This window comes from Fomitopsis serialis (genome assembly GCF_022376445.1).
Source record: "Fomitopsis serialis strain Sig1Antser10 chromosome Unknown B0H18scaffold_16, whole genome shotgun sequence".
Taxonomy (NCBI): domain Eukaryota; kingdom Fungi; phylum Basidiomycota; class Agaricomycetes; order Polyporales; family Fomitopsidaceae; genus Fomitopsis; species Fomitopsis serialis.
In genome coordinates, this window is record NW_025954976.1 from 385,888 (window position 1) to 412,821 (window position 26,934).

At 58.5% G+C, this 26,934-nt stretch overlaps 10 protein-coding genes across 10 annotated transcripts; 5 read left to right on the forward strand and 5 right to left on the reverse strand.

Moving 5' to 3' along the window:
* The first annotated feature begins 3,026 nt into the window (after positions 1 to 3,026).
* Positions 3,027 to 6,756, forward strand: B0H18DRAFT_993287 (uncharacterized protein). Its single transcript, XM_048045182.1, has 5 exons — positions 3,027 to 3,766; positions 3,794 to 4,860; positions 4,892 to 5,698; positions 5,767 to 5,871; positions 5,939 to 6,756. Exons 1-5 carry the CDS (start codon positions 3,364 to 3,366, stop codon positions 6,335 to 6,337), a joined length of 2,781 nt encoding a protein of 926 aa, XP_047896200.1. The 5' UTR covers positions 3,027 to 3,363; the 3' UTR covers positions 6,338 to 6,756.
* On the reverse strand, positions 6,757 to 8,435 carry B0H18DRAFT_993291 (Nucleotidylyl transferase). The gene is made up of 4 exons (XM_048045183.1): positions 7,786 to 8,435; positions 7,480 to 7,716; positions 7,213 to 7,422; positions 6,757 to 7,141 (listed from the first exon to the last, which is right to left on the reverse strand). The coding sequence occupies exons 1-4, from the start codon at positions 8,186 to 8,188 to the stop codon at positions 6,948 to 6,950; spliced, it is 1,044 nt and encodes a 347-aa protein (XP_047896201.1). The 5' UTR covers positions 8,189 to 8,435; the 3' UTR covers positions 6,757 to 6,947.
* An 83-nt stretch (positions 8,436 to 8,518) lies between these two features.
* On the forward strand, positions 8,519 to 10,876 carry B0H18DRAFT_993292 (uncharacterized protein). Its single transcript, XM_048045184.1, has 3 exons — positions 8,519 to 9,727; positions 9,826 to 10,418; positions 10,479 to 10,876. Exons 1-3 carry the CDS (start codon positions 8,720 to 8,722, stop codon positions 10,600 to 10,602), a joined length of 1,725 nt encoding a protein of 574 aa, XP_047896202.1. The 5' UTR covers positions 8,519 to 8,719; the 3' UTR covers positions 10,603 to 10,876.
* Positions 10,877 to 11,022: 146 nt separating this feature from the next.
* On the forward strand, positions 11,023 to 12,902 carry B0H18DRAFT_993300 (alpha/beta-hydrolase). The gene is made up of 3 exons (XM_048045185.1): positions 11,023 to 11,534; positions 11,598 to 11,894; positions 12,189 to 12,902. The coding sequence occupies exons 1-3, from the start codon at positions 11,091 to 11,093 to the stop codon at positions 12,744 to 12,746; spliced, it is 1,299 nt and encodes a 432-aa protein (XP_047896203.1). The 5' UTR covers positions 11,023 to 11,090; the 3' UTR covers positions 12,747 to 12,902.
* On the reverse strand, positions 12,667 to 15,016 carry B0H18DRAFT_133883 (Metallo-dependent hydrolase). The gene is made up of 7 exons (XM_048036788.1): positions 14,712 to 15,016; positions 14,630 to 14,658; positions 14,453 to 14,579; positions 14,325 to 14,400; positions 14,255 to 14,274; positions 13,643 to 14,188; positions 12,667 to 13,588 (listed from the first exon to the last, which is right to left on the reverse strand). Exons 1-7 carry the CDS (start codon positions 14,952 to 14,954, stop codon positions 13,109 to 13,111), a joined length of 1,521 nt encoding a protein of 506 aa, XP_047896204.1. The 5' UTR covers positions 14,955 to 15,016; the 3' UTR covers positions 12,667 to 13,108.
* Positions 15,017 to 18,394: 3,378 nt separating this feature from the next.
* On the forward strand, positions 18,395 to 19,377 carry B0H18DRAFT_1116844 (uncharacterized protein; the record flags this gene model as incomplete). The annotated part of the gene is made up of 2 exons (XM_048033489.1): positions 18,395 to 18,835; positions 18,952 to 19,377. The coding sequence occupies 2 exons, from the start codon at positions 18,395 to 18,397 to the stop codon at positions 19,375 to 19,377; spliced, it is 867 nt and encodes a 288-aa protein (XP_047896205.1).
* A 1,495-nt stretch (positions 19,378 to 20,872) lies between these two features.
* On the reverse strand, positions 20,873 to 22,680 carry B0H18DRAFT_873095 (mRNA capping enzyme; the record flags this gene model as incomplete). Its single annotated transcript, XM_048040268.1, has 10 exons — positions 20,873 to 21,124; positions 21,173 to 21,344; positions 21,395 to 21,595; positions 21,648 to 21,788; positions 21,847 to 21,926; positions 21,977 to 22,060; positions 22,126 to 22,257; positions 22,311 to 22,398; positions 22,453 to 22,515; positions 22,574 to 22,680. The coding sequence occupies 10 exons, from the start codon at positions 22,678 to 22,680 to the stop codon at positions 20,873 to 20,875; spliced, it is 1,320 nt and encodes a 439-aa protein (XP_047896206.1).
* Positions 22,681 to 22,810: 130 nt separating this feature from the next.
* Positions 22,811 to 23,875, reverse strand: B0H18DRAFT_993312 (S-phase kinase-associated protein 1A-like protein). The gene is made up of 6 exons (XM_048045186.1): positions 23,745 to 23,875; positions 23,615 to 23,676; positions 23,347 to 23,534; positions 23,183 to 23,285; positions 23,104 to 23,124; positions 22,811 to 23,043 (listed from the first exon to the last, which is right to left on the reverse strand). The coding sequence occupies exons 1-6, from the start codon at positions 23,833 to 23,835 to the stop codon at positions 23,023 to 23,025; spliced, it is 486 nt and encodes a 161-aa protein (XP_047896207.1). The 5' UTR covers positions 23,836 to 23,875; the 3' UTR covers positions 22,811 to 23,022.
* Positions 23,876 to 23,980: 105 nt separating this feature from the next.
* Positions 23,981 to 24,757, forward strand: B0H18DRAFT_993314 (ribosomal L27 protein-domain-containing protein). Its single transcript, XM_048045187.1, has 4 exons — positions 23,981 to 24,105; positions 24,164 to 24,262; positions 24,343 to 24,410; positions 24,477 to 24,757. The coding sequence occupies exons 1-4, from the start codon at positions 24,045 to 24,047 to the stop codon at positions 24,705 to 24,707; spliced, it is 459 nt and encodes a 152-aa protein (XP_047896208.1). The 5' UTR covers positions 23,981 to 24,044; the 3' UTR covers positions 24,708 to 24,757.
* B0H18DRAFT_993318 (uncharacterized protein) lies at positions 24,758 to 26,904 on the reverse strand. Its single transcript, XM_048045188.1, has 3 exons — positions 26,680 to 26,904; positions 26,584 to 26,614; positions 24,758 to 26,528 (listed from the first exon to the last, which is right to left on the reverse strand). Exons 1-3 carry the CDS (start codon positions 26,772 to 26,774, stop codon positions 24,951 to 24,953), a joined length of 1,704 nt encoding a protein of 567 aa, XP_047896209.1. The 5' UTR covers positions 26,775 to 26,904; the 3' UTR covers positions 24,758 to 24,950.
* Between the last annotated feature and the right edge of the window lie 30 nt (positions 26,905 to 26,934).

Genomic DNA, 26,934 nt, shown 5'->3' on the forward strand with positions numbered 1-26,934 from the left:
TCCGGTCGGTTTCTCCCATGCTCTCGAGAAGCGCTCCTCCGTGAGTATATTCCGAGCGTCCATGCGACTTCGAGAGGTTCTCTAGCTCCGGGCCCGAATCCCCATTCGCCGCCACGCTCCTCGCAGTGCTGCCTTCCATTCTCAACTCGCCGCTTCGTCGCGCGCCTTCCAGAATGAAACGCGTGAAGACAACAGGCAGAGAGGGTGTCTGTACGCTGATCCGCCGAACCTACGCATGATTAGGCCGTCTCATTCAAGCGTACTACGATGTCTCGATCCTCGAATATATGCCCCGTATCTCGAAGACAGGATGACCTCCGCAATCAGTTGACCTTACTCCACACTTCCTCGATGGTATGCTGTGCTGCGTGGGATGGCGTGCTGTCCAATCAGGCTTCTGCTGGTGTCATTCGGGACGGAGCATCGTATCAGTTTCTGGGGATCCCCTCACGGTGTAGATGAGGAGCTTCGGGTTGGTGGTCAGGACCGGACGGCCTCGTAAAAGCTCCGACGTTCTCTCCTCCTTCTGCTCTTCCAACGTCTGCGGGTGTTGTGCCACCCCGAGGGGAGGCTGCTCATCTTGTTCTGAGGTTCGAGTGCTCAAGCTCCTAAGGGGTGCTGGGGGATTGTCTCGTCCCTGATTCATTGCATCATGTTTTGCCAGTGTGCCAAGTACTACGTATCGCCCTCATATGCCGGCGTGATCAATCGCCTCACAGTACATCCTGTATAATTGTATGAGGACGAGCTGCTGCAGGCCGCCAAGAAAGGCAGGGCCGCAGTCGGAAGGCCCGGACACCGCCTGAGGCTCAATGTTCAATACTTAGCACGAGAGTGGGGTAACGGGTACTGCCTATTGTCGGCGCAGCGCAGCGCGAGGGTGTCGGTGCTCTGGGATCTCGGTGGCGCAGGAACTACGAACAGGCAGCGTGCTGATAGTCTTATATTGTACTTGTTGTGCCAATCTGGACTGGGACGAGGCCGATACCAATTGGCCAGAGAACTGATTTTATATTCCGGAATTAGTGCGTACTCGAGCGATACAGGGCGCGTGTTTTGGATAGTGACTACTTACAATAAGTGCCGTTCAATCGCAAAAGATGCTAGCGACGCGAATAGAAGGGAACAAACGCGACATCTGTTACACGGTCAAATGTCCATCGCCTTCGTTTTCTCACCGTGCGGTGGAGCCGGAACCGCTGGGAGTGGCAGGTATTGTTCGCAGGTTCCGATTCGGGTTCATAGACCGGCTAGGCTCGAGTGCTATTCATTGCTTTGACCCCGGTATCAGACATCATCGTCGCCAACGACCGCGTCGATAGTTCGAACAGGTAGCGTAAACATTCCCACCTTCCCTCTTGAGCATCGTATCGTGATCCTCGATACAGTAGTATCCATCTGTTCCGTTTCATTGGTGCTTAACGAGATCATGATACACTGCGTTGTAAATCTTCGTACCGTCCCGCCACTGACGCGCCATAGTCGGAGTCGGATGGCATGCCCTTTTAGACTTTGAGCTATATGTGTCAAACTAGTTGTGACCGAACGGTCCGTTGATCGGGGAGGAGGGGGCACTGACCGTGGCCATAAACCGGTGAGTCTATGCACCACACGATACTATCTGGAAAGAGATACGAATCCTCTGGGTATCGCTAGTAAATAGCTGGATAGAGACACGATACTGCATAAGCTGAACAAAATACGATGTAGAATGTCTAGGCAACTCACTGTCTACACGAGCACCAGGCTTGCCACCGAGTTCTTGCGTTCAGACCGTCGCTGCCAGGGACGCCCGCGGAGGTGTAAAACTGCTGTGCTATTCATGTATGGCACAAAACAGACGTCTCGCATCCGTCAGACGAGCACCGTCGAAGATTCTACCGCGTGGGCGCCGGTAGCAAGTATCACCGCAGACAGACAAGGTTCAAGTGTACCATTGACAGACCTTCCATTTATGGCAGGGGTGCGGATGCGGCGGCCGACTTCGAATCTTCTCATTCTCATCCTTCGAGGACATGACGTCTCTTCGCAATGGCGTTTCTGCGTGGGTAGCGACAGGCCCTCGACTGCGGTGCACATTGAGGTAACTGCACGCTAGAGGGTCCGTTGTAGTGCCACTACTTGGTGTCCTGCCTGTGTGCGCCGCTATTGTACTAGACTAAGCGCCAACCGTCGGACAAGGTTAAGTTACATGGTTGAACGGAGCGATCTTTCTCCGACGCCACGCATCTGGTTGCGATGGCAAATCAATCTTGGAAACGTATTGAATGTGTGGCACTCACCTGTCGCGCATCGCAGCCTAGGCCTCCGAGTCGGCGCTTCTATGGGCGCGCTGATAAGTTGTACTTAGCTCCTGTTCGCAGAGGTTTCACCATCGCACACAATACATTAGCCCGAGAGTCCGGCATGAGAAAAGATGCAGAGAAGACCAGAGCTTGATGGTGAACGTCCACATGCAATGGAGCTGGTTTCTCAATGTTCAACGAAAGTGTCATGCTCGAAAACATACCGTACTTCAACGCATGCATGGACAGTACTCGTGACAGGCTACATGCACGACAGGCAGTGCATACGCTCCGACGTGTCGCACGTTTGTGCGGCGCACAAGTGAGTATGCTCGACCAATGTCGAGCGAGGAGGCTATCGCCCACGGCGCCATCTGATTCGTCCACACTGTACACTGATCTGTGGGCTTGGCATTTCGCACATCATATGACGACGGGTCGCACGAACGAGAGGGCCACTCGAGCACACTGTGCCGGTGCGAGCAGGGTGCGGGGTGGTAGGAAGCAGAGGGACTGCCGTAAAGTGATCGGGACGTCGGGGTGGCAGCGAGGATCTGAATCTGCGGGGCGGGGTAGGGTCGACAGTCCGAATATTACAGGACGATCTCGATACGACTGGCCTTCTTGTGCGGGAGAACGGATCAAGTGGGCGAAGGATGGGCTTAGCCTGTTTGGGCGACGAGGCGCCATACGCTGTGGCGGCCTGGGTGGTATGGGAATGGCGCCAGGCCATGCGTGTCTCGACGCTAGCACCCGTCTGGCCGCCGCTGGTGTCTGCTCGCGCCCGCACGACACCCAACCATGTCTCGTCAATTGATCGACTGTTGGCGAGCCTGGGCCATGGGAGTCGGGGGAGGTAGAAGACGCGCTAGGCGGTGGCTACGGATTTTGGCGGGAGTGGCACGCACGCGCGGTGGGGTGCATTCTGATGCGACATGGCCATGTTCGCTCTCATGTTGTTGCTCTCTCCCCACATACCCGCCTAGACTACCCTACTCTCCCTCTCTCCTAATCCCCCTCTTCCCCGACATACTAGCCCCCCTCTCTCGTCCAGCGCGGCGCCGGGCCCACGCTCGTTATGGCCCAACTCCTTAACCCGGCAGCCGTGCCTGAACCTGGTCGCATCTCGCAGATCCTGCCCTCCGTGAAGTGCTCAAACTGCAACCATCCCGTCCCCATCCACGAGCTCGGAGACCATGTCTGTCAGCCTGAGCCTGCCATGCCCTCCTTCAAGTCCTTCGTTTCCCCCCTCTCCGCCATAGAGCGCGACCCGCAAAAGTACCACTCCAAGCAGTCCTTCACCTCCCAGAACACCATGCAGTCGCAGCAGCCCATCACTCCCCACCAGGTGAGCGCGTCGAACGCCCATGTCAGTCTCTCTGGCGCCCCGACTAGCCCCCGCACGCGCTCGCGCGCTCCCTCGACGAGTTCGCGCCGCAGCCCCCGTGCGCCCGAGCCAGGCTCAAGCCGGTTCGACCATGGTGCGTCCCGAACCCCCTTTCCTGCAGGGCCCGCATCCCCCGAACCGCAACGCATGCGGCCCCCTCTCGCTGGCAACACACCACCACCCGTGCCAACAGAGATTCCCTTCCCCCCTGCACGGAGCCCCTCTGTGTCCTCGCGGTCGCCGACGCCAGGACGTGGCTATCCATCTATAGGGGACGGTCTCTACCCCCCTCGAACACCATCAACGCCCACTTTCCGTGCTACCCCTCCACCTTCCTTAGCCAACTCAGCTCGCCCAGCTGCCCACTCCAGTCCTGCACCTTCGCCATATGCGTCCCAGCCCCAGCCGCCCGTTGCGCGACAGAGGACGCCGGGTCCCCCGACTCCGTCCCAGTTATCCGTCAATCCGGGACGCGGCAGAGCAGCGAGCAGCGCGGCGACGGACGAGTACGAGGTGATCTACTCTACCAGCAACAGCAAGAGCAGCCCCGCTACCGCCAGTGCGTTCCCACCTCGCTTCCCCCCCAATGCCGCCGACCCCACGATGCACCCCCCGCGCCAGCGCATGCCATCCACGTCCAGTCTTCCCCCCGCGCAGCCGCCGACCCGCGCACGCGCCCCCTCCACGTCCAGTGTCTCCGCGCACCCCTTCAGCGCCCGCCCGCAGACCCCCTCCACGTCTGGCAGGCAGTTCGACCGACGGCCGTCTAACCTAGGAAATGGACCTCCCCCACCAATGCCTACCTCCCCGCCCGGTCCCCCGCCCGTACCCACGTCGACGCCGGCTCCGGGTCCTATTCGCTCGCCAGTTCCTGACATCGACACTAAGATCGGGGGAGCGGCTGGTATGGCGGGCGTTGGAAGGCGGGGATTCGCCGCGGCGGCGCATGCAGCCATGCTGGCTACGAGTATGGGCAGGTTTGAGGGTGCGGCGTCGCCGTTGATGATTCCTGGACAGGGTATGGACGGCAGACGCGCTAATGCGCCGAAGTTTGTGGATGTCGTTTCGGCCGCGCGGTACGGTGCGTATTCTACATGCCATGACAATTCGAAGTCTACTAATGCTGCATACAGGTCTCAGTGCTACACCTCCTTTGTCCCCGGCCACCCTTTCCCCTCATTCACAGAAGTCCCCTGGCTACCCTCAGTCACACACTCAGCCTACGACCCCGACCAGCCCCGGTCCCGCGCCCAACGTCTCAACGTCTCCCAGTCCACGCCTATCGAGAGGCTTGTCGAACTCCTCTCAACGAGACCGCTACGTCCCTCCAGCTCTCGAGCCGCCGAAACTACCGCTACCTCCGATGCCCGCCACACCTACCACGCCCAGGCTGCCGTTCTTTGAGAAGTTCAAGGCGCAGCAGCCGCCTTCGGACAGTCCTGAGCCTATATCGCCGCGCCCGCCTTCGCCCCCGTCTGACTCTGATTCAGAGTTTGGTGGCTTGGCCTACGCGGATGACGACGACGACGACGAGGAGCTCCCCTCGCCGAAGCTGCCACCGATCAACACGTCCGTGCCGAAGCAGACCGGGCCCTCGAGCGGGGGCAAGATACGCTTCCCGTCCATGGCCTCGGAGTCTCAGTACTCCGTGTCCTCGCCGGCCTCACCGACGATGCCCCGCCGGACGCTCTCAGACTCGCGCGCGTCGCGCGGGCCTGCGAAGTCGACGGGTGCGCTGGACCGTGTGATGGAGACGCTCTTCGAGGAGGCACCCTCCCCGCTGACGAGCCCGGCACCGAAGTCGGCGCCGCTTGCGCCGGAGGGCCAGCGCGACAGCGTGAGTCGCCCGCCGAAGCTCCCGGTGCGGTCGCACACGAGCCCGACGCTGGGCAAGATCACGAAGGGCCGGCCGAAGGGGAGGATGTGCGCGAAGTGCACGCAGGTCATTGATGATGGGAGGTGGATCCAGATGGAGGGCGGGAGCGTGCTCTGCGACCGGTGTTGGAAGAATATGTATTTGCCGAAGGTGCGTTTATTTCTGGACGGTGTGCGACGGTCGGGGTCGGGTGCGGATAGGGCTGACTGGCTGCGCAGTGCCGACGGTGTAACCTCACGATTGAGAAGCAGGCGGTGTCCTCTTCTGATGGACAGCTCAAGGGCAAGTACCACCGCGAATGCTTTAATTGCCACAAGTGCCATGTGCGTCCCATTTTTCACTCGCGGGGCGTTCCCGAATGCGTACTGAGCTGAGCGGCGTGCGCTGCAGAAACCTTTCCCGGACAAGACGTTCTACGTGCTGGACGGCAAGCCGTTCTGTGCGTATCATTATCACGAAGCGAACGACTCGTTATGCGCCGCGCCGTCGTGCGGGCAGCCCATCGAGGGCCCGTGCGCGGTGTCGTACTCGGGCCAGCGGTTCCACCCCGAGCACCTCCTGTGCGAGCACCCGCGCTGCACGGAGCGGCTCGTGGAGTACTGGGAGGTGGACGGGCGCATGCTGTGCGAGCGGCACGCGCAGGGGGCGATGGCGGAGGCGGCGGACGAAGAGGGCGACGAGCTGGACGACCTCGCGGCGGTTATGGAGGGCGTGCGGGATAGCGTCGCCATCCGCGGTATGAAGCGCATGACGAGGTTCATCGACCTGGGGCCGAGCGAGCTCCGGTAGCGGTGGGGGTGATGAAGTAACGAGCTGCGCCGCCGCCGTCGTGGGATGGGGGACCGGTGCGTGTGACGTACTACGTGCATGCTCATGGCTTATGCTGGACGGACACGGATGCGGGTGCGGACATCCTCGGTCTGGCTCGACGCGCGTAACCTACCTAGTGAACACGGTCTTTGTTTTTATCTCTCTCTCGGGTCTCCAGTGACGTTCCTGGCTCGGTCGGACCATACATACCTATGCACACACATCTGTATCTCGAGCATCTCTAGCACCTACTTTCTCTCTGCTTATTCGTTCATGTCACACTACTAGTAGTCTTGCCGAACCTGTGGGCGGAGCGGGACGGGGCCGAGGTGTGAACACACAACGCACACGCGTTGAAGAGGGCGGCGTTTGTTGGGGAAGCAGCGGTCGCGCGGTCTGTAATTCATTGTACTTACGGAGATACATTGACACCTGGGATACCCTAATTGATACATTGCCACTCTACTTCTGCTTCCGTCCCGATTGTCCTTCTGGTGGGATGAGGCTCGTTACGTACGTGAACAGATCCAGAGGCCCTGGGATCTCGATTCCGCCCTGACCGGGACCCGCTAGCGGGGCTCATCCTGGGCTAAGACGAGCCCGGTGCTTCTGGCGATCTGCCCCTGGTCTGGACGATCCACTGCCGGATGAAGGTGCTGCTCATCTTGGTGTTCTTGAGTGCTTCCGCGTCCCGGTCGTCGAGGCTTGCCTCCGAGGCTGAGATCACGTCGATCACGAAGGTGCTCAGTGGGGAAAGGTCCTTCTCCTTGCGGAGCTTGTGGACTGTCAGGCGTTCGTCAGCGTGGAACTTTGTACGTTGCGCGGTGTGGAGGGAGAGGCAGGGAGGGACGCACTGGAGGCGGCACCCGGCAGGGTCTCCTTGCTCACGACGAGAGCTTGGATGTTCGGGTCCCATGCGGTCGGCCCGTAGACGTCGGAGATGGCGACGACGTCGTAGTAGAGCCCGGGCTTGAAGAGCTCGAGGAAGCCGCGGACGCGCGCTGTGCGTACGGCGATAGACTCCAGGACGTCCTTGAACGATTTGTTCTTCAGGAGCGTGTCGTCTGTGGGTGTGTGGTGAGTACGGGGCGTCGGCGGGAGATACGGACGCTAGGACGGACCTGTTACGCCGACGATGAGCTTGTCGCGGGCGATCCAGGCCCCCATGCTGAGGAGGATCTTGTGGCCCGCGTGTAGGTGGTCGAAGGTCCCGCCTAGCGCCGCTACTGGGAAGAGCGGAGGCAGCGTTGGCTCTGAGGGAGGGGCTATGACCGGGTGTTGAGGAATGTGTGGGTGACGGTCGGGCTGCAGAACCAGAATGTCTGGCCGGTCGTCGCCCTCCCCAGGTAGTGGGGAGACTGTGGGTAGAGGGGTGCAACTACACGGGTTCAATATTGCTGAGAGGCAGGAGAGCGAAGGCTACTCACCGCGATACGTGCGCTCTGCATCCCGGATGAGCTCCGAGTCGAATGGCTCGTGGGGAGCCTTGAGAAGTACATCGACATCTAGTAGCACTCTGTTCATCTCCTGCGCGACCCTGGTCGCCTGGACGTAGACGTATGTCAACAATCTCTGAACGTCGTCCCAGTGCCCGCTCGGCGGGAACTTGTGCTTCGCCTGCTCCTCGGCATCCGCCTCACGCCCGCTGGTAGGAAAGTCATTCTCCTGGTCGAAGAGAGGTGAGAAGAGGATGATGCGCAGGTTGTCTGTGGTATGACGCGCGACGGCAGATATGGGTGCGGAGAGAAAGGTCGGGGGTTGGCGCAGGTCATAGACTCTGGCGACCAATGCTGCCCGGCGAACAGTGTCGAGCTCTGGTTGATCGCTCATCGTGACGTATGATCCAACAGGGTAGTAGGCTCAAGGCAAGTTGTCGGACAGGGTTTCCTCATGCGGTCGTTGTGGGGAGGGCGCGCAAGCACGACATTCTATGGGCTGATGAGTGATCTGAGCACTGAGCACGGCCGAAGACGATTTCTGTGAGGAACTCCAGCAACCGAAGCCCATCCAGACTTCGCACTCATGCAGACATCCGAGTCGCGCTGCACCTTGCAGCTGCAGTCACTGGCGGTCGCGGCGACGACCTGGAGACCAAAGTGTCCAGGAGACCAATTTGACGGGAGACCCGATCGCTCCGCCGTGACGAACGTGCCTTTACGTTGTCACACGCGACGCGCTTCGGGTCCCGAGGCTCTCTCCAGCGACTCTCAGCCCGCGCAAGCAACGATCTCGTCCATCCGACGCTGCTCTCGCCCACCACGACGTCCACCAGCGAGGTATTCGCACCCTCATCATACCCACACTAACCGACTCTAGTAACGAACCTCACGAACTCACGACGCTGTACGACTTCTTACGACAATGAATCCGGACTATCGCCTCGACACCCCTCCGCCCTCTTCTCGTTTCCGACGTCCATGGTCTCCAGATCCTCAGGATCTCCTTCCCCCTATGCCTCGGGCATTTGATGATGACCATTTTGATGCCTATAATCCAGGACGACACCTCAGCAGACAGCGCGAGCCTTCCGACGTCTCCGTCGAAGCCCTCGATCTCGCAGACTACGCAGCTCACCTGCGGCGCGACAACAACCCATACCCACCGCCAGAATTCCATGCTTACGACTCCTACCCTCCGTCTCCGCGCGCCGCACGTCCTCTGGCGAGCAGTCCAGACTCATTGCAACCCCCCTCCCTCGCATCACCCTCCGCCTCCAGCGCGCCCTCTATATCCGAGGTCGGTCATCGCGTGCCCAACCGCAGGCCCTTCTCCCTCCCCCCACCATCCTTCCCGCATCGCTCGCCCCAGAGCCATCCCTCGCTATCGACCTCCGGTCGTGGTCCCTACGACCCGTATGTCCGCGTTGCAGGTACAGGCACAGACTCCGAGATCGACATCGCAGCCTTCCCATCCTTCTCGCGAACATGGTACGGAGCCAACAAGGCTCACTCACCTCTTCCCCCTCCGTCTTCCGCACCGGGTCATGGTCCTGGCGCGACCAAGCTCTCGCCCTTCGACCCGGCCTACCCTACACCCGACTACGACCCCGACCCGTACAACCCGTATACGTTCTCTCCTCCCCCATCCTACAACCCCCGCTCCTCGCGCGACCTCGTGCCATGGGGCTCAGATCCAACCGAGGCAGACGCGCCGGTCGACCCTGGGACGAAGGAGGAGCGCATGCGTATGTTGCAGGCGGAGTTTGGCGGGAAGCAGGTGGGGACACCGGGAGAGGACGAGGAGAAGGTGGGGAGTGTGGATCAGAAGGGGAAGTTGATCACAGAGGGTCCGACGAAGAGGTTAGCGGCGAGGTGTGTCCAGGTCTTGCTTGTGATCGCGGCATGTATCTCGTCGGTGTACACTGGTTTGGTGAGTCCTGTTCTCTGGTCGCACCCATACCTTGCTTCGCATTACCGTTCTGGCACTTACACACGCGATGTATGTCCCATGTGCTGACCGCCTCGCAGGTCATCAAGACGACTTCGACACCTCCGCCCAAGGGCAAGATGGCCGCCTACGTCCTCTACGTCTTCTCCTTCGTCACCCTCCTCGCCTGCATATACATGTACATGATCCGCCCCTGCTGCTGCGGCGCGCGCGACCGCAAGCTCGACACACCCTTTGGGGCAGAAGGCCCGGGCGGGATGATGGTTCTTCCGGTGCAGGGCCTGCCCGGCGGCGGCAAGAAGAAAGGGAAGAAGAAGAAAGGACGGGGAGGTGGTCAGGGGGAGGGCGTGCAAGTAAACCTAATCGTGGACCCCACGATGTTCGGCGGTGGTCCTGGCGGGAGGGATCGGGATCGCGACGAGTGGGAGGTCGAAGAAGAGGGGGAGGAAGGCAGCGCTCCGGGGAGCTTTGAGGGGAACGGTGGCAAGAGGAAGGGAGGCCCGAGGAGAAGGGGCATCTTTGCGGGGCTGGCGATGGAGGCCCAGTGGAAGCGAGCAAGGAAGCAGCTGAAGGTGCTGATGGCATTCGATTGTGTTATGGCGTTGGCGTGGGGGGTCGTATTTGTGGTGATATTGATGGGAAAGAAGTGTCCGGTGGGAGGATATCTGGGCTGGTAAGTCGTTGCGTCGCGTTCGTCGAGATGCAGGTAGTTTGACTGACGTTTGGTGTGCAGGTGCGACGGGTACAACGTGGGGACGGCTTCAGCGTGTCTGCTGTTCCTCGCGTTTTGCTTCAGCATCTTCTTCGATATCAAGGACCTACACGCGAGCAAGGCTTCACCTAGGACACGACCATAGTACCTGCCTTCCGTGCTGTGCTTCTTCCTTCCCGACGTGGTGTTTCACGCTTGTATCCCCGGTCTGCCGCCATCTTGCATCCTCCCGCATGGACTCCGGACTCTATCATCGCAGTGCTGACTTATTGGTATATTGGAAGCTAACGATGTACTTTAATGATCATTTTTGGACGAAGTGTTCTCTCGTGTGGAGTGCCCGTTCTTTTCTGGCGTCCAAGGCACCTCGGTCTGTTCTCACATTCACTTTCTGCGTCGTCTGCGTGCGACGCACGTTGTCGTGCTACTCGCCAATACGATGGCCACACCGCTGCTAGAGTTGCCCAGGGAGACATAGGGGCGCTGCTCTGGATCGGTACTTGGGTGCGTTCGGAGAGGAAGCCGATCATGTCAAGATCGCATCTCGCTTGACACTGCTCTTCCACCACCCCGCAGCTCGAGCTGAGGCCCTGGTCCCCTCCTCAGTGGTCTCATGTATTCGCTCTTCACACTATGCACGTCGTGACCCTCTTGCTGTCTCTCACACTGTGCCATGTCCGCGTGCTAGCTTCGTCTCCAGCCGCTGAGCCGACAACGATCTCCTTCACTCCGCAGGAGGAGTACACCCTCGCCCGGGACTTCGATCTCGATACTCCGCAGACGCTATTCGACGTCTCCTCTTTGCGAGACGGGCATGGCGGGGAACCGAGCTTCTCGCTGAAGAGCCAGCCGACGACGGTGTACCGGCCGCGCTCGCCGGAGGCCCTGCAGCGCGCGAGGGTGCATGCGTTGCGTGGGGAACCGAGTGAGGGAGAGGTGGAATGGGAGGAGGTGCAGGTGATGGGGCCGTACGTCGAGGACAAGCACACGCTCGCGCAGCTGGCGCGGATAACGGGGAACGCATACGCGTTGCCGGGCCAGAAGAACTGGTACGATATCGACGTTACTTGGAATACCGTGCGTCCCCTTCCCTCTACGTCCATAGTGCCCTCTTACCCGAACGCACTCTGGAATGTGCAGAGCTTCCCGTTCGGCTGGGAAGACGCCGCGGACGGGTTCCGCGGGCACGTCTTCCTCTCTCCGGGCAACGCGACCGTCGTGCTCTCGATCAAGGGCACGACGCTCCCATTCCAGGGCCCGACGTCGAAGAAGGACAAGTTCAACGACAACCTCTTGTTCTCGTGCTGCTGTGCGCGGGTGGACTTCTCGTGGACGTTCAGCCAGGTGTGCGGATGCTATGCGAAGAACTGGCGCTGCGATGAGGGGTGCCTGAGCAAGGCGCTGGTGGAGGATAGCTTGTTCTACAATGTTGGCGTGGTGAGTAGTGCGATGCTCTGTTCGTGCCTGCACATACGGTTTCCCTATTGTATGATCCGTCTGTCCGAGGAATCATGCCGCAACAGTGTTGAGTGTATGCAGCTAGCTGCCCGAGACTATTCGGGCTTATAGCTAACTACATTTAGTGCACACTTCCACGCCGTATTGGATGGCTTGCATGTACTGCATTGCCCCAAGCAGCTGCAATCAGTGCTGCAAGGGAGAACGCGAACGCCTGTCATAGATCCCATGTTATGCTCCCGGAACACGAGCCACTAATAAACCCTCTTGCAGAACCTCATCAACAACCTCACCGCGCTCTACCCTACCTCCACCATCTGGCTCGTCGGGCACTCGCTCGGCGGGTCCCTTGCCTCCCTCCTCGGCGCCACCTTCGGGCTCCCCGCCGTCACCTTCGAGGCCCCGGGCGAGCGGCTCGCCGCGCACCGACTCGCCCTCCCGCTCCCGCCGTCGGTCCCCGTCACGCACGTCTACCACAACGCTGACCCGATCCCGCAAGGCACGTGCACGGGCCCGCTGTCGCTCTGCGCGCAGGGCGGGTACGCGCTCGAGACGGGGTGCCATCTGGGGAAGACCATCGTGTTTGACACGGTGGGCAAGCTGGGCTGGCGCGTGGACGTGCTGACGCATACGATCAAGACGGTGATCACGAAGGTGCTGGAGGTGGATCTGGAGGGCGGGTGGGACTCCACGGAGGACGGTATCAAGCTGGACGTGCCGATGGCGAGGGAGGAGGATGATTGCGTCGTGAGTGGCCTCTGCTCAGGCAAATATCGTTCGATCGTTGACGTCGTTCTCCTGGTAGGACTGTTACAAGTGGGAGTTTGGTAACTACAAGGACCTTGGATGTGCAGCATCGACACTGTGATGTCACTAATGTGCTCTCAATCGCAAAGCATGTAATGTATGTACGGATGTATTCTTGTCGTTGTACAAATACTGTGTTCTGTCCTGTACTGGTTCATTCCCTATACGCATCTCAAATATCACTGTTTGGATTGAGCACCGGATAGATGTAACGAGTGAGCGGATACAGCGAACACGGCGGCGCTATCGTAAACATTCATGAGCCACCCAAGTATGCGTTGTGGACGAGCTATAGCCAGCCATGTCGGACTGACACGACCTCTTCACTGGACTTACTCATCCGGAGCAATGTATTCTATTGGCCATGCTGCAACCCTGCGCTCTGATCACATCTTATACTCCTTCCCACCGACCAATCTCCCCTGCACGTACACCCTCCGGATATTCCTGTCATCGCCACAGAACAGGAATCTTTCCAGCATACCCTCGAGTTCCTCCGTCTCCGTCTTACCCCTCCCACCCTCGCGCCCAAACTCACCACCGCTCGCGCCCACATGCACCTTCGCGTCGAGGTCCGCGCCCCACACCGCAGGGTTGCCGGCATCAGTACGGACACTGACCACTAGCGCGTCGAACGCGTACTCAGGCGATAGCTTCCCTATGGCCCGTTCCAGCCCACAGACATGCGCGCCGCCAAGCGTCGCGAGGTATAGAAGCGTCGCAATGGGGAGCTGACGATTCGCAAAACCGCGGGTCGGCTTGTCTGGTGCAGACATGGCAACCACTTTGGAGCAGATGCTGGCGTCCTGCACAGCGCGCAGAATGGAAGGCGCGAATCCGCCCGACACATCTGTCCCCAGTCCAACCTACGAGAAGTAGAGCTTCAGCTACGTCGTGGAAGATAGTAGTGGTGCATTGACCTTTATCTCTTTGTCCAGCAGCTCGCCTATCTTAGCACATCCGCTGCTGAGGTTGAAGTTACTCGTGGGGCAATGGCTAACGCCCGCTTTCCTCGCCTTGATTAGTTCCATCTCAGCCTCTTCTAGATGCACCCCGTGCGCAAGAATGGTGTTATGCCTCAGAAGCTCATATGCATCATAGACGCCTGCATACGTGCCCCTGGCCTTCTGGCTGACCGCACTTGCTGCATATGGCGGGGGTGGGAGAGTCTCCTTCGGAAAGAGCGTCTTCGTGTATGCAACTTCGGACGGGTTCTCGGATATGTGCGTTTGGATTGCGAGGTTGGGGTCCGAGCGCGCGAGTTCGCCGAGGGAGCTGAGAAGGTCGGGCGTGCAGGATATGGCAAAGCGGGGCGTGAGGATGGGTTGGACGAGGGGTGGTACGTTCGGGGGACAAGATGGAGGCAGGGAACGTATGTGGCTGATCAGAGAGCGCGTCGCTGAGAGGGAGTCCTCCGCGGAGGGTTCGATGTAGTAGTCAGGGCATTCACGGTTCATGTTGCATTTCTAGCAGATTTGATGTCGATTGTCAGGGAGCCGCCCCCGTGAGGTGACAGACGGAGACTAACCTACCCCGACGAATGCTCGTTGCCCTAGAGTGCGGGTTAGGTGAGTTGCTAATTCGCGGAATGGATAGGCGCACCATGACTGTGTACTATGTCGGCAAGCACCTTGGTCGCCTCAAGGTGCAGGGTGCCGTAGTAACAGCACGTCGTTGTCTGAAGGCACCTTCAACCACCGTCACTCATACATTGTGATAGAAAAACGTACTCCACAGTCAATGATGCGTCTGACGGCAGTCTCATATGCTGTACGCGCGAAGCTGAGGTCGGAGAATCGAGCCTCCATGGGGAAGGTAACCTCTGACAGCCAGTCTAGTAGTTCGTGTTGCTGTCCACTACCGCTCTTTTCAGCGACCGTCCATATCGCACAGATACAAAGGCTTACCTGCCAAGATTGGGAACTTGCGGTGCATGCTACGGTTGATGAATTAGTCTGATGTAAACAATGCAATGTCATCGTGGCTTACTGTATGTGTGTCCACAAAACCCGGCATCAGAAACTCGCCCGTCTTGAGCTCTACTATATCCACATTTGGATCGTCCAATAAGCCATGTCTTGCTAGCTCGTTCTGGAGCTCGCTCGGCGGGACGTCGTCGACAACCCACGCAATCATTCCAGTATCTAGAACACAGAGCAGCGCACGCGGCGAGGCAAAATACTCTGTGAGCGAAGATGGGGTAATCAAAGCGCCGTAGAAGAGTCGAGGCATAGTCTAGTCAGTGCTCTGGGGTCGTCTAACAAGACAAGGTCGAGTTTAAGGTACTGTGGGACCCGCGGTTCGAGTCGTGTGCCACACAGTGCCAGAGCCGTGACCAGAGGCGGGCCGACGTGGCGGGGCGCCTTCTACAAGACCTGCCATTTGTGGAAAGTGTCCAAGAACGACAGTTCCGTCTTCTCAGGCTAATGCAGATAACCACTTTCCCTTCCTCGTACGGTGTACCGCTTCGCGACGATAGGTTGTTCTAAAGTGGCTTGCTGAGAGCTTATTGATCGGTACACTAGCCATGGTCCTAATAGCACTGACAGTCTGACAACATCAGGTGGATTGATTAATACTGTCGTGACGGTTGGACTTGATGTATTCAGTTAGGCGTGAGGCTTGCGAGATTTCAACACCGTTGTTGGGGATAGAATCAGTTCATCCTTCACAAGACGCTATTCTAGCATGGTTTTATACCGAAAAAATTGAGCTGCATAGGGTCGTCCTACCTGTGCTTCACGACCAACCCTATCATATACTGACAGATCAACGTCAGCACACCAGGGTATGCCATGGTATGCGTCAATGGCGCGGCAAGTTTTCGGGGCTCGACCAGCTGGTTTGATTGGCCCTGAGCCATCGCGGACATTGCTTGGACGTTGACTTTGGGGAATGAGCGCCAGCTCTGTGATCATAAACACACGAGCCTAAGATGGGGTAGTGTGTTCATTGGCAGATCGTCTATGTATTGATGCAGCGTAGCAGCTACAGCTTCCCATGTGGAGTCAAGTAGCAGTGGGATTCTGTGACAGGCTACCTGGGCTAAGAGCTCGAAGTTGACGGTGTGCTTGTTCAGTGGCCTCGAAAATTCTTATCTTTGTTCCTTGTGCTCAAGACGTGCTTTGCGTTGCGACTACCCTCGTATCCACGGGTTCCTACCCGTGTGGTATGATGAAGCTGGTAACTTGTCCAAGGGTAAGTGGTGAGTTTCGAGTCGCTGTCAGTGACCTAGAATTCGAAATAAATACTCGAGCATTACGTTCTCTTGGTAGCGACCACCTGCAAATGCGAATCTGCCCCCAGCCGTCAGCCAGACACCGTCCATACATCGTTAGCACATTTGCGAACTGGAACCTTTCTACAGCGCATACCCAAATTGGAATTACACTGCGCAGAAGCGTCGGTGCCGCGCAGAGATCCATCGGGCGTAGAGATCATCGAACCAATCAACGTCGATCGAATTGACCGTCTGAAGCTGCGAATCCACTTCGTGTACAAGTACCTCGACGCACGCGATTCTGTGCGACAGACCGCCCACTCCAGCTAGAAGCTTTGATAATTAGGCTGCCAATCAGGGCCGGGATGCGCCAAAACCGACCACCAGCCATTGGCACTAAACAACGCACCAAACCATACAAAGAGCAGATCGTCGATCGTCGAGAGGTGGAGGGCCGCGGCTCAGAGCTCAGCCAGTTATCTGGTTCCATATTGCTCACCAGGTCAATCATTCCTGTGAGTCTAGACGGATGCATCTTATTGACCGTGCCCGGCGGCCTACGTGAATTCGAAATGCCACTTGATTCAGGTCCACTGAAGGCCCCCGTCGACGTCAGTCTCCTGTTTCTCGAAATGCGTAGTGTGGAGGAATTTCATAACGATGGTTTGGCAAGTAGGGACGGTCAAAGAAGCTGCGCTAGTGACAGAGCTTCAATGGTACTACCGCCATTGTTCTAGTGAAGTCACGAAGTGGTACTACTGGTGAATTGCAAAGCGTCGAACCTGTTAAAGCGACTTCCGTGGCTGTTCCAAGACGAGGTGGCGCGGACATATCAGCAAGAACCCACACGGCAAGGCACGTACAACGCTAGCAGAGGTTTTGTGAGCTATGTGACATTTGAGCAAGATGCACTAAGGGGTATAGTGCTGCAAAGACCTCAGTCATGTATGGGTAACGCGATACGATAACTTCCCCTTCGACGCGGTTCGATTGAACAACACCCTGAGGTTGTTAAGTTATCTGAACGAGTACATGACTGCTGTTCACTCCGAGACGTTTTGGCCGCGGAGTGGCGTGCCCAAGGCGTTTCCCTGTGTCCACAGACAGCGGCCCTTGAACGTCACCGAAGATTAAACACACATATATATGGAAGAAAGTCCGGGCATACACACGTCGAGGTGCCCCTGCTCCTATATAGAGCGCGGTACGAGAGCCTGCCCTCACAACCATGACATATCAGGGATGGACGGGTACAGTGGGCATGTCGAATTGATTGCAATGGAAGAGGAAAGGGAGTGTGATATCGAGCGCTCGGGGATAAGATGAGTAGCACAGCAGTCGCATGCGTTGCCCCGCTTAATCCTGCAAAGGCAGTGGCAACTCCACATCCCGGATTGACGCGTCGAGCGCGATTATGAGACATCAGAGAAACATATCAGCAGGGGTCCGCCGACATTGGACGGGATCGACGCGTCGAACGGACAGCGGGCGACGCGCTGGACGCGGTTGTGGCTGGCGGCAGTCAGGAGCACGACGTCGAGGGACGCACATGGTGATCAGCCATGACGTCGAGCGCATCAGCGCACGACCTGGGCTTGTCCGCAGCTGCATGATCAGTTCGCAACCCCGCGATAACTGCTGACCAGGGAAGCCGGGAGCATGGCGTTCCTGGACCGTGGAATCCATCTGCATGTGCGAGACAAGGTGTGCGCAGAGGACGTGATGGTTGCATGGCTCGGCGCACAGGAAGCTACACGGAAGATTCGCGGTGCTGGAGGGTATCCCCGCACCGGCAAGACAATGTGCGAGGAAGAACAAAGCACAACAAGACCAGTCAAAGACGACTCAGCAGACAAGGGTCCGGGCAAGCGCGCATGCGACGGTGCTCCGCTGTTTCGTAAGGCGTGCCGATGATTGGGCGGACGCTGAGGAGAATAGAACGCGCAGACAGCTCGTCAGAGTTCAGCGGACGATGTAGACGGTCGCATGCCCGAAGCAGCTGGGTGGCAACAGCGATATGAACGCACACGAGGAGCAGCGCCTGCCGCATCAGGCTCAGCGCTGGCGGGTGGAGAGTTGGGGTGCAGGCTGTCAGCGACGAGAGGGCGTCCGACGCGGCCGTCGACGACAGGGAAGGGCGGCTGGGCCAGGACAGCGCCAGGCGGAGAGCGCAGGCGGAGAAGCGAGCCAGGGATGGGAAGGAGCGTGCGACCGACTGCCTAATCGGGCGGGCGCCAGGCCACTTCACGCTGCACATCCGATTGCACGCGTTCGAATTTTCGTATATATCTCCCCCTCTCCTCCCACGTCCCTCGTCCCCCACCCGCCGCGAGCGTCGACTTATACCCATCGACCCAGTCGTCGCCGTCGCCGTCTTTGTCCTTGTCGCTGTTGTTGTGAACATTGTTGTGTCTTACGCCCCCCCTCCCCGTCTCTCTTGTTGTTGTTCGACATGCCGTCTCTCCGTCGCACCCTCTCGTCGCCCCCGGCGCGTCGTGGCCCCTATTCGTACCCCACCTCGCTTTCGAGCGGAAACCAAACGCGCGCTGGACCACACCAGCCCCGCAGATCGTCCGGTTCGGATGTCGGCAATCGGCGCGTGCTCGCTGACATCGACTGGTGGGTCGTTCAAGACGGCCAGCTCGACGTGTACGACGCGTCCACTGGTGGCCGCCCAGCGGCAGAGGCCACGGAAAATGATGCAGACCTAGAGTCTGTCACTGAAAGCGTGACTCCCACTGCCCCAACGCCGGGTGAGGGGGTTGACGCAGTCCTCCCTGCTTGGCAGGCGGCGTCGAACATTGGTGTTCCCGCGTCCGAAGTGTCGGGGCCAACTGTGCCGTACTTCGGGGACATGGCTATGGAGGGGATGATTGGCGTTGGTTCGCCTCAGGTTAGTGTCTTTGATATTGATGATGCCCATTGCCATACCGCCACTCTCCTCGCGTCCCGCACTGTTCCTGCAACCCTTACTCGAATGAATGCTGATTACTCTGCGATTCAATCTAGTCCCTTTCACCATTGTCCCATTTTGCCGACTTGACTCTAGCACCAAGCACGCCGCCGCGTCGGCGGCTCACGCATTCGGCCGAGTTTTCGGACGACTCCTTCTCCTCGGTGGGCAGCACGCCCGAATCCACGTCGTTCGCTCTTCTTGCGACGCCGCCACAGCCGAGCATCGGTCTCATGGACTTTGACGCGTTCTTCTCGTCGAACACCGCCTTCATCTCGCCCGCGCGTCGCCCGACCGCTAGCCCTGGTGTGGCCCGCTCCGCCAGCTATTCGTTCATCGAGGACGAAGTCTCTGGTGCGCAGCACCGGCGGGAGTCGATCGTCGAGGACCCTTTCGCAGACGTTGTCACCTGCGCACCCATGCCTGTTCCGCCTCCGTTCTTTTCGGAGACGCAGCTGGACGTGGACGACTTGTTCTTCTGAGCTCGAGCTTCCCGAGATGAAGGGATGTCTTGAGTTTGTGGAAGGAGCAAATGAACGATGATGATGAAGAAGCGGAGAGGGGCAGGAGTCGCCCCACACATGCCTTTCTCTTTCTTGTGTCTTGTGTCCTGTGTCCGCCTTCACGAACGCCCGCGATGACCTACAGCACAGACCAACTCTCGATTCCTCTTTTCTGACCGGCAACAACGTAACCAGCGACATACGCGGCAAGACTGCGCGCTCAAGGCGTGCAATGCCCGCCTGCAGGCGTCTCCTATTGATTTGAATGTACGCCGCGTTCTTAATTTGATGTGTTATTCCATCTGATCGTCTTGCTTTTCACGCAGTGTTACGTCCACGAATAGCGCTTACGAACGCGCCAAAGCGCCTAGCATATCTTCCAACGAACATTGTTCTGGTTTTGCATCTACTCGCCTCGATCCGTTGCCCTTTCCCCGTCTTTCCATCTGCCTGATCTCATATGCATCGCAATCACTGGCGCTTTTGCCTACACTGGTCGTTCAAAGTTCTGGATTCACGCATTCACCACCACTTGCCCAACACATTCACGGACTCTTGCCAGTCCCCACCCCTAGCCTAGATGGTCTTCACACGTTTTCCTTTCCCCGGCGCATTCCATTGATTCACGTCATCTCTCCACCCCCGCTAGCGCTTGATTTTACGCCCCTTCACGCTTCTTTACGTTTATCCACGAATGCTCAAAGCAGCGCAAAAGCCGACTAGTGTCCCCTCCTTCCCCGCCGCTCCTCCCGTCCGTACCCTCTGTAACGATAGACATGCATCCCATTGTTTGGCTCTCTATCCTTGTCGCGTTGCGTTACGTGTTGCTTTCTAGGCCTGGCCCGACCTCGTCTTGCTGTCTCGTGTTCTCCTGCGTCCCTCTCGTGTTCGTACGACCGCCACGACCTGCTTTCCGGACTCGCGCGTCATGCCACTGTGGTGATGCAACGGTCTGGGGCACGGCATTACGATTACGACGTACGATATCTGTCTGCATGTAGGGTACAACCGTGGCGCGTACGTACGGTACTCGAATCTAACGCGATCGTCTTGTGTTTGAATCTCATGTGGGTAAACCGACGATACGTCCCCGCCCCCAGCGTCACAGGGGCACGAGCAAGCGGTTCGCAGCGCCCCTCGCGCATGCTCAAGCACCGCCGCGCCGTACACGAAGCTGCGCCCGACGCCGATGACGCGCTGCTGCAATCATCGACACGTCCCAGCCATTTAGCAGGTCGTTTGGCCCCACCACGATCATCTCTGGTTCCAGCTAGCCACTGACCAACACGTCGCCTGCATCGACTCATCAGCTCCTCCGAATCCATCCATCGCGTAGACGTCGACACGCGGTTGCGCTTCGCGTGGTTTCGCGCAGAAAGGCCTCCATCAGCGCCCGCGTCGGACGTACGGGGAGGCAGCACAGACACGCCAGCGCACCAGCCAGAGGCCGACTGCTGGCTAGCCAGGTGTACGATCACCTGTACATCCCAGAGATCATTTCCGGGCCAGTGACTTTGCTCCACGGCGACTGGGCGAGGGCCCCGAAGCGTGGCTCTGCCTCGGGGCCGTGTGTTCGAGGAGGTGCGTGGCCGTTCGGAGGCTGGATCGGGTGTGAGTTGGCTTGTGGCGGCTTGACGGGCGGAGGTGGGGGACCGCCTGAACGTGGTTGCTGTTCTGGATGGCGCGCCTTCCAAGCATTCCGGACGGACGCAGAACGCGCGAGGAGCTGGCCAGAGAGTCAATCGAAGATCCCGAGCGACGGATGAGTACGTACCTGATCCTTCTCGACGCCATCGGCGATACTCTTGATGATGTTCTCGACGACTGTCTTGTAGTTCCCGGCCGGCTTGTCGTCTCTGAAGCGCATCATTCGCCAGTGCTCCTGTGCTAGGTCCCAATGTACTTCCACGATGCGATCATCAAGCTGCTCGCCGGACCTCTTCATGCTACGGATCTATGTCGGTACGACCCTCAAAGAGATGTGACATTCACCGACCTTTCCCACTCGTCATCTTCGACGTGCATGACGTCGTAAAACTCGTATCTGGGCAATCCTCGCTCGTCGCCGCAGAACACGTGCAACTCAAACACAGGCTTCGCGAAGTAGTCCGGATCGGGCGACCGACTGGATGGGGGTGGAAACCGCAGAACCAGCTTGAAGTCGATCGAGTTCTCGGAAGGAGGCTTCCACTTCAAGCTGCACGGCTCATGAGGAGGAATATAGCCAAGGCAGTATTCTCGTGACATACATGTTTTTATCAGTCCCAGGAATGTAAGGCGTCTCGGCACACGTATAGATAAGGCCATCATTGCCATGTTGCAACGCAGGCAAGTCGATATTGAAGACGTCGTCAACGTGATATGACAGCTTCACTTGCTTCACTTTGATCCTATATGGCGACATGCAGTCAGCGCTTGATCCCAACGTTCCAGCGGGCCTGCACATACTGGAACGGATGCTCTCTGGCTACCTGGGGATGATCACGCAGCATCTTGTTGTATGGTTCGTAAAACCACATCTGCAACCGCTAAGCAGAACAGTGAGACATGAAGCTGCGGGTAAATGAGTCTGACTCACACCATAGCGCTTGTCCAGCGGTCTTGCCATCACGTTCTGGTCGTCAACTGCCAGGCAGTCGAATGCGAGGTAACGAAGCGTCTCCTGGCCAGAGAAAGGACACGGTCTGAGGTTCACAACATGCCGGGAGGGAGACTGAAGGTACAAACTTGACGCGTGCGGGGGTCGACATCAACGACGAGCTCACCATCGACAATGGTACTGCGGAGAGGCTTCCTTGGGTCCTCGAAGTGCGGGAAATAAAAGCCAGTTAACTCGCGGTACGTGTTGTGGCGGTCGATCTGAGGGTACATGAGACTAAGGGACAGCCTGGAACCTGTAACCATGCACGTACAAGGAACACCATCTGGTCATTGGTTTGGGTGTCTGTGTAGATGAACAGCAGCACCCGGACGCCGTCCGACTTCTCGCAGACCCAGTAGCTGTGAGAACGCGTCTCAATTGCGCGCACAACTAATCCAATACACAAGACTCACTCCTTTGTGTCCAGTTTCTGCAAATCATCCACAGCGAAACTGACAGGCTGGCTGCCGGGGAAACTGTGGCGTCACGAAGGTCAGCCATTGAGCGTGAGTGGCGCATAGTCGCGCGTCTTACCGCTCATTTTCGAGTTGACAGAGCCTTGCGACCGCCTGCTTGAACCATTTTTCTTTGTCGGAGCGGTGGGGGATGGGGACGCCGGGGAGACCAGGTATTCGAGACATGCGTGCAGAGGCGAAGGAGAGTCGTGTGACGCGCGGACGTGACGCGTCGTTTCCCAACCTCGGAAAACGCGTGACGCGTACGCGCGCTGGGACCCCGCGTCGCGTCGCGTCACCAGTCACTCGACACGCAGCCGTGGAAAATGTCTCAATAACGCTGCATTTAAACTCAATCAGCCTTGACAACGACGGGACGACTGCCACGGGAACGTCCACTGGCCAAGGGCAAAGAGCAGCTACTACGAATCGCTCAATTCACACTACACGCTACAATACAGAACACGACGGCATGATGGAAAGTTTAGGACGAGACGACATAGGTGATGCTACAAGCGAAGTCGAAATCTACCGGTCCTCCGCCCATTCCTAGAGAAGATGTGTGATTAGATGACCGTCCAGTCTCTTGTGATAGTGGACGATACTCACGTTCTCCTTCTTGATTTGAGCCTGAGGGACAACATAAAGAGATCAGTGGCGATGTTACAAACAAAATCAATGCACTCACCTCCTCCTCGGGCGTGAAGTCGTTGACGATGTTGAACAGCTTGCGAATTTCCTCGGGCGTCTTGCCCTTGATCATGTTCGCAACGGTTTTGCAGCCGACGTCGCTGTGGCGCGCACGTAATCCGTTTGAGACCGTCTTGATAAACATTCGTGAATTTGACTTACAGGAGGGGCTTGATGTCGAGGTAGTTAGCGGCGAGAATGATCTCGAAAAGCATCTCCTGGTCGACCGTGATGAACTTCTGGTCCCACTCGCTGATGTCGGTTGTCCGCTTGCGGTTCTCATCCTGACTCTGCTCAGACTCAGCGGTCGGCAGAGGCTCCCCGCGATGGTGCTCGCAGTACTCGAGGACCTAGATCGATGAGCTTATGAGTACGCCACAGCACTCTCAACAAGGATCGCCGCGCGAGCAGCGCGGCGCAACCGGCTCACCTTCTTCAGGACGCTCGAAGAGACATTCGGTAGAGGGATGGGCTGGTCGCTCTCGCCAACATCTGCGCGCAGGCCGTCGCTATCAGCACCGACACGAGAGGCGCGCACTGAGTGAAACGACAAAACGCACCCTCGAGCATGTTCTTGATGAGAACGCTGCGCTCGGCAACTTCCTTGTCTACAACGAATTGCTCATTGTCGGAGGTGACGAGGAGAACCATGTTTGTAGCGAGGGCGTAGAGGAATCGACCTGGATGTAGGACGTGAGGTTTGCGCACTGCACAGGTCTGCGTCTTTATGTCCAGAAGCGTGCTTACGTAACCTCGTGATTTGTGTGGCTCAGTGGCGCCTCTGCGACGACTTAACCTTGTCCTTGCCTTGTCCTACCCGACTTTGCCACTCATCGTATTGGGCCCATCTCACTCACAGCATGTCTGTGCTCTCTGTGTTCCACTTTGTCCACGCAGCGCGAAACCCGTTCGTGCCAGCAGGTACGCCCCGCTTTGTCCACCGCACACATTAACGCTCATCCGCGAACCTCCGCCACAGGCCTAGGGTCCGTGCGGACGGCCACAAAACGTGCTGGCGGCACCGTTGCCAACCATGGGGGCTCGCCAGGAAAGCGGCTAGGCGTCAAGAAGTTCTCAGGTGTGTGACTCGTCCACCCTGCCTCACCGCGCCTCGTTTTACGCACGCCCAACTGATAATTATCATCTCCGCGTGGCCAGACGAGTACGTCGTACCGGGCAACATCCTCGTGCGGCAGCGGGGTACCCAGTTCCATCCCGGCCAGCACGTAAGTCCCAACACTCCCTCCCAATCTCGACAAGTTGACTCATGCGCATTGCCGGTTGCGACACAGGTGGGAATGGGCCGTGACCACACGCTGTTCGCGCTTGTCCCCGGGTACGTGCGTTTCTATAAGGAGACGCGCATGCGTGGCGACCGCAAGTACGTCGGCATCGTATTGGAGAGGGGCGACAAGCTGCCGAGGGACGAGGCGGCGCTGGGACGCAGTCGGCACTTCGGTTTCGTGAACCTCAACGCATCTGCATCCGAGGAGCAGGATGCGCCGGCACGGACTGCTGCTTGACGTACTCCGTTAGCTCTCGATGTAACGTACTTTTTCTCGGTTGCGCATATTGCATGTTTTCATCACTGTTATACAAGAACATACTATCTACATGACCGGCTTCGATACAGCACAGATGATACAGCTAAGGGGAGCAGTGAGGGGGTGATGTGTGGCTGAGGTGGGCTATGCGTTCAGTACTTAAGGAGAGAAGCATCCGGACTGCAAACTATCATACAAACGAAGAAACGAACGGGTACGGCCTCACCAGGACAGCTCTGGGAACCTGACTTTCATGACCGGCGGAGGATCCAGGTCGACGACTTCGATGATTTTCCTCAGTCCCGGTATGTCTGTGTCCTCGATGTCCTCAAAGTTCTCGTAGCACGGCAGGCGCATCGACAATCGGTTGATTGGATGGCCGTGCTGTGCTCGCTGCTGTGCCAGAAGGTAACACTGCAAGGTTGACCACGTCTTGTCGTTCGTCATGGTCAGCACCTCCAGATTCGGGCACAACAGCCTCCCGGTGACCTCCCCCGGCGTGGCTAACGCCGCAAGGATCGCCCTCGAGAACCCCGCGTCGTTGATGCTGTCTATGCGGATATGGAGCTCCTTCAGCAGTGGCATCCGCTCAAACACCTCGATCCACCGCCTCCGCGTGAAGCCCAGGTGCGCCCGGTGGTAGTACGTCTCCGAGATCGTGAACTCCTCCAGGAGGGACAGGTCGAGCGTGCGCACGATGCTCAGCAGGAGGTGGCCCGCGACGGTCGGCATCTCGCCCATGTCGCTGTCCTGCGGGATCGCGGCGACGATCTGGAACGGGCTCGTGCGCGTCGTGCCGTGGATGGCGACGACGTCGTTCGCGCTCGTGTACTCGATGTGCAGGCGCGTGATGCCTGGGAGGTGCCCCGTCTCCTCGAGGTTGTCCGGGAGGCCGAAGCGGAACGTGAAGTCTGCCGCGCGCTCGAGCCAGACGTGGAAGCGCGTCGCGCAGTCGGGCACCGCGAGCCGGCTGAAGAGGTCCGCGACGACCGACGCGGAGCAGCGTGCGATATCGAGCACGCGGAGGTTGTCGAGTCGTAGCGGGGGGAGGGAGTCCGCCGCTGACGAGGACGTGAACGTCGCCTTGTACGTTCTGAGCTCTTCGAGCTCGGGGCACGCCGCGAGGATCTCAAGGAGCCGCGAGACCTCCATTGTTATGGGTTTGCGTTTCTTGCCCTTGATGAAGAGCCGTCTGAGGTTGGTGAATGTCAGGCTGCCCAGCTCAGGGTATGCATACACCAGCCTGAGGGTGGTCAGTCGGGGCGTGTGACCATCGAACATGGTCGGTAATGCGAAACAGTCGCCGTCCATGCCGACTTTAAATACGTGCAGCGCCTCGAGCGAGGGTGCGGGGGATCGTAGCATGGTCTCGAGCGGCTCACGGAGATCCGCGTCCTCCATGAATATGGACGGGAGGTATATGTGGCGTATTCGTGCGGCATGTGGCATCGCAGCATTTATGACCTGGGATGCTGCCTCCGTGGTTGCTGAGGCGGATACTATGAGGGATAACGGGGCGTCTGCGGACCGTTCCAGACATGCCAGCGCAGCGTCTGGGTATTTCGTGCTAAGACGCGTCCAGAGAGCGGCACATGTCAGCGCGATCTCTCGCCAGCGGTGACAGACGTGGGCGAGGTATACCCATGGTGCAGAGCCGTAAGATGGGTGGAGGGGCCCGTCCCCTTCCTCCGCAATGTCATGGAAGATGAGCAGGAGTATGTCGGGCGCCAGCCGGTGTACGGGGCGCAGTGCATTCCGGTATCTCTGCAGCAGTGCAAGAGAGAAGTCCAAGTCTCCGAGCTGTATTCGAGTGTTAGCGTACGCGGAGGTGAAACACCTTGCAGTGCGATCCCACCTTGTCCACCACTCCGTTCAACTCGTCGGCGCTTTAGACCCAACGAACCAGTCCGCATCAGCCTTCGCCACGGGTCCTAGGAATGAATACACGCACTGCGGACCATGCCACTGAGGAAGGTTCCAGGCAGGACGGTCGAGGAGGTGAGAGAGGGATAGCCCTGTCGACGATGTGGTCGGCTGAGAGGCCATGACGGGCGACTTAACAGAGCGGGCGTGGGAGGGTGAGAGGCAAAGACCGCAGACGGAGTTGTGCTTGGGGCGCACCTATAAGGAGCAGCGCGGCGTGTTTGCGAGCGCCGGGCCAGTGCGGACAGCGATGGCAGTCTGAGTCGACCTCTCCGAGTCCTTG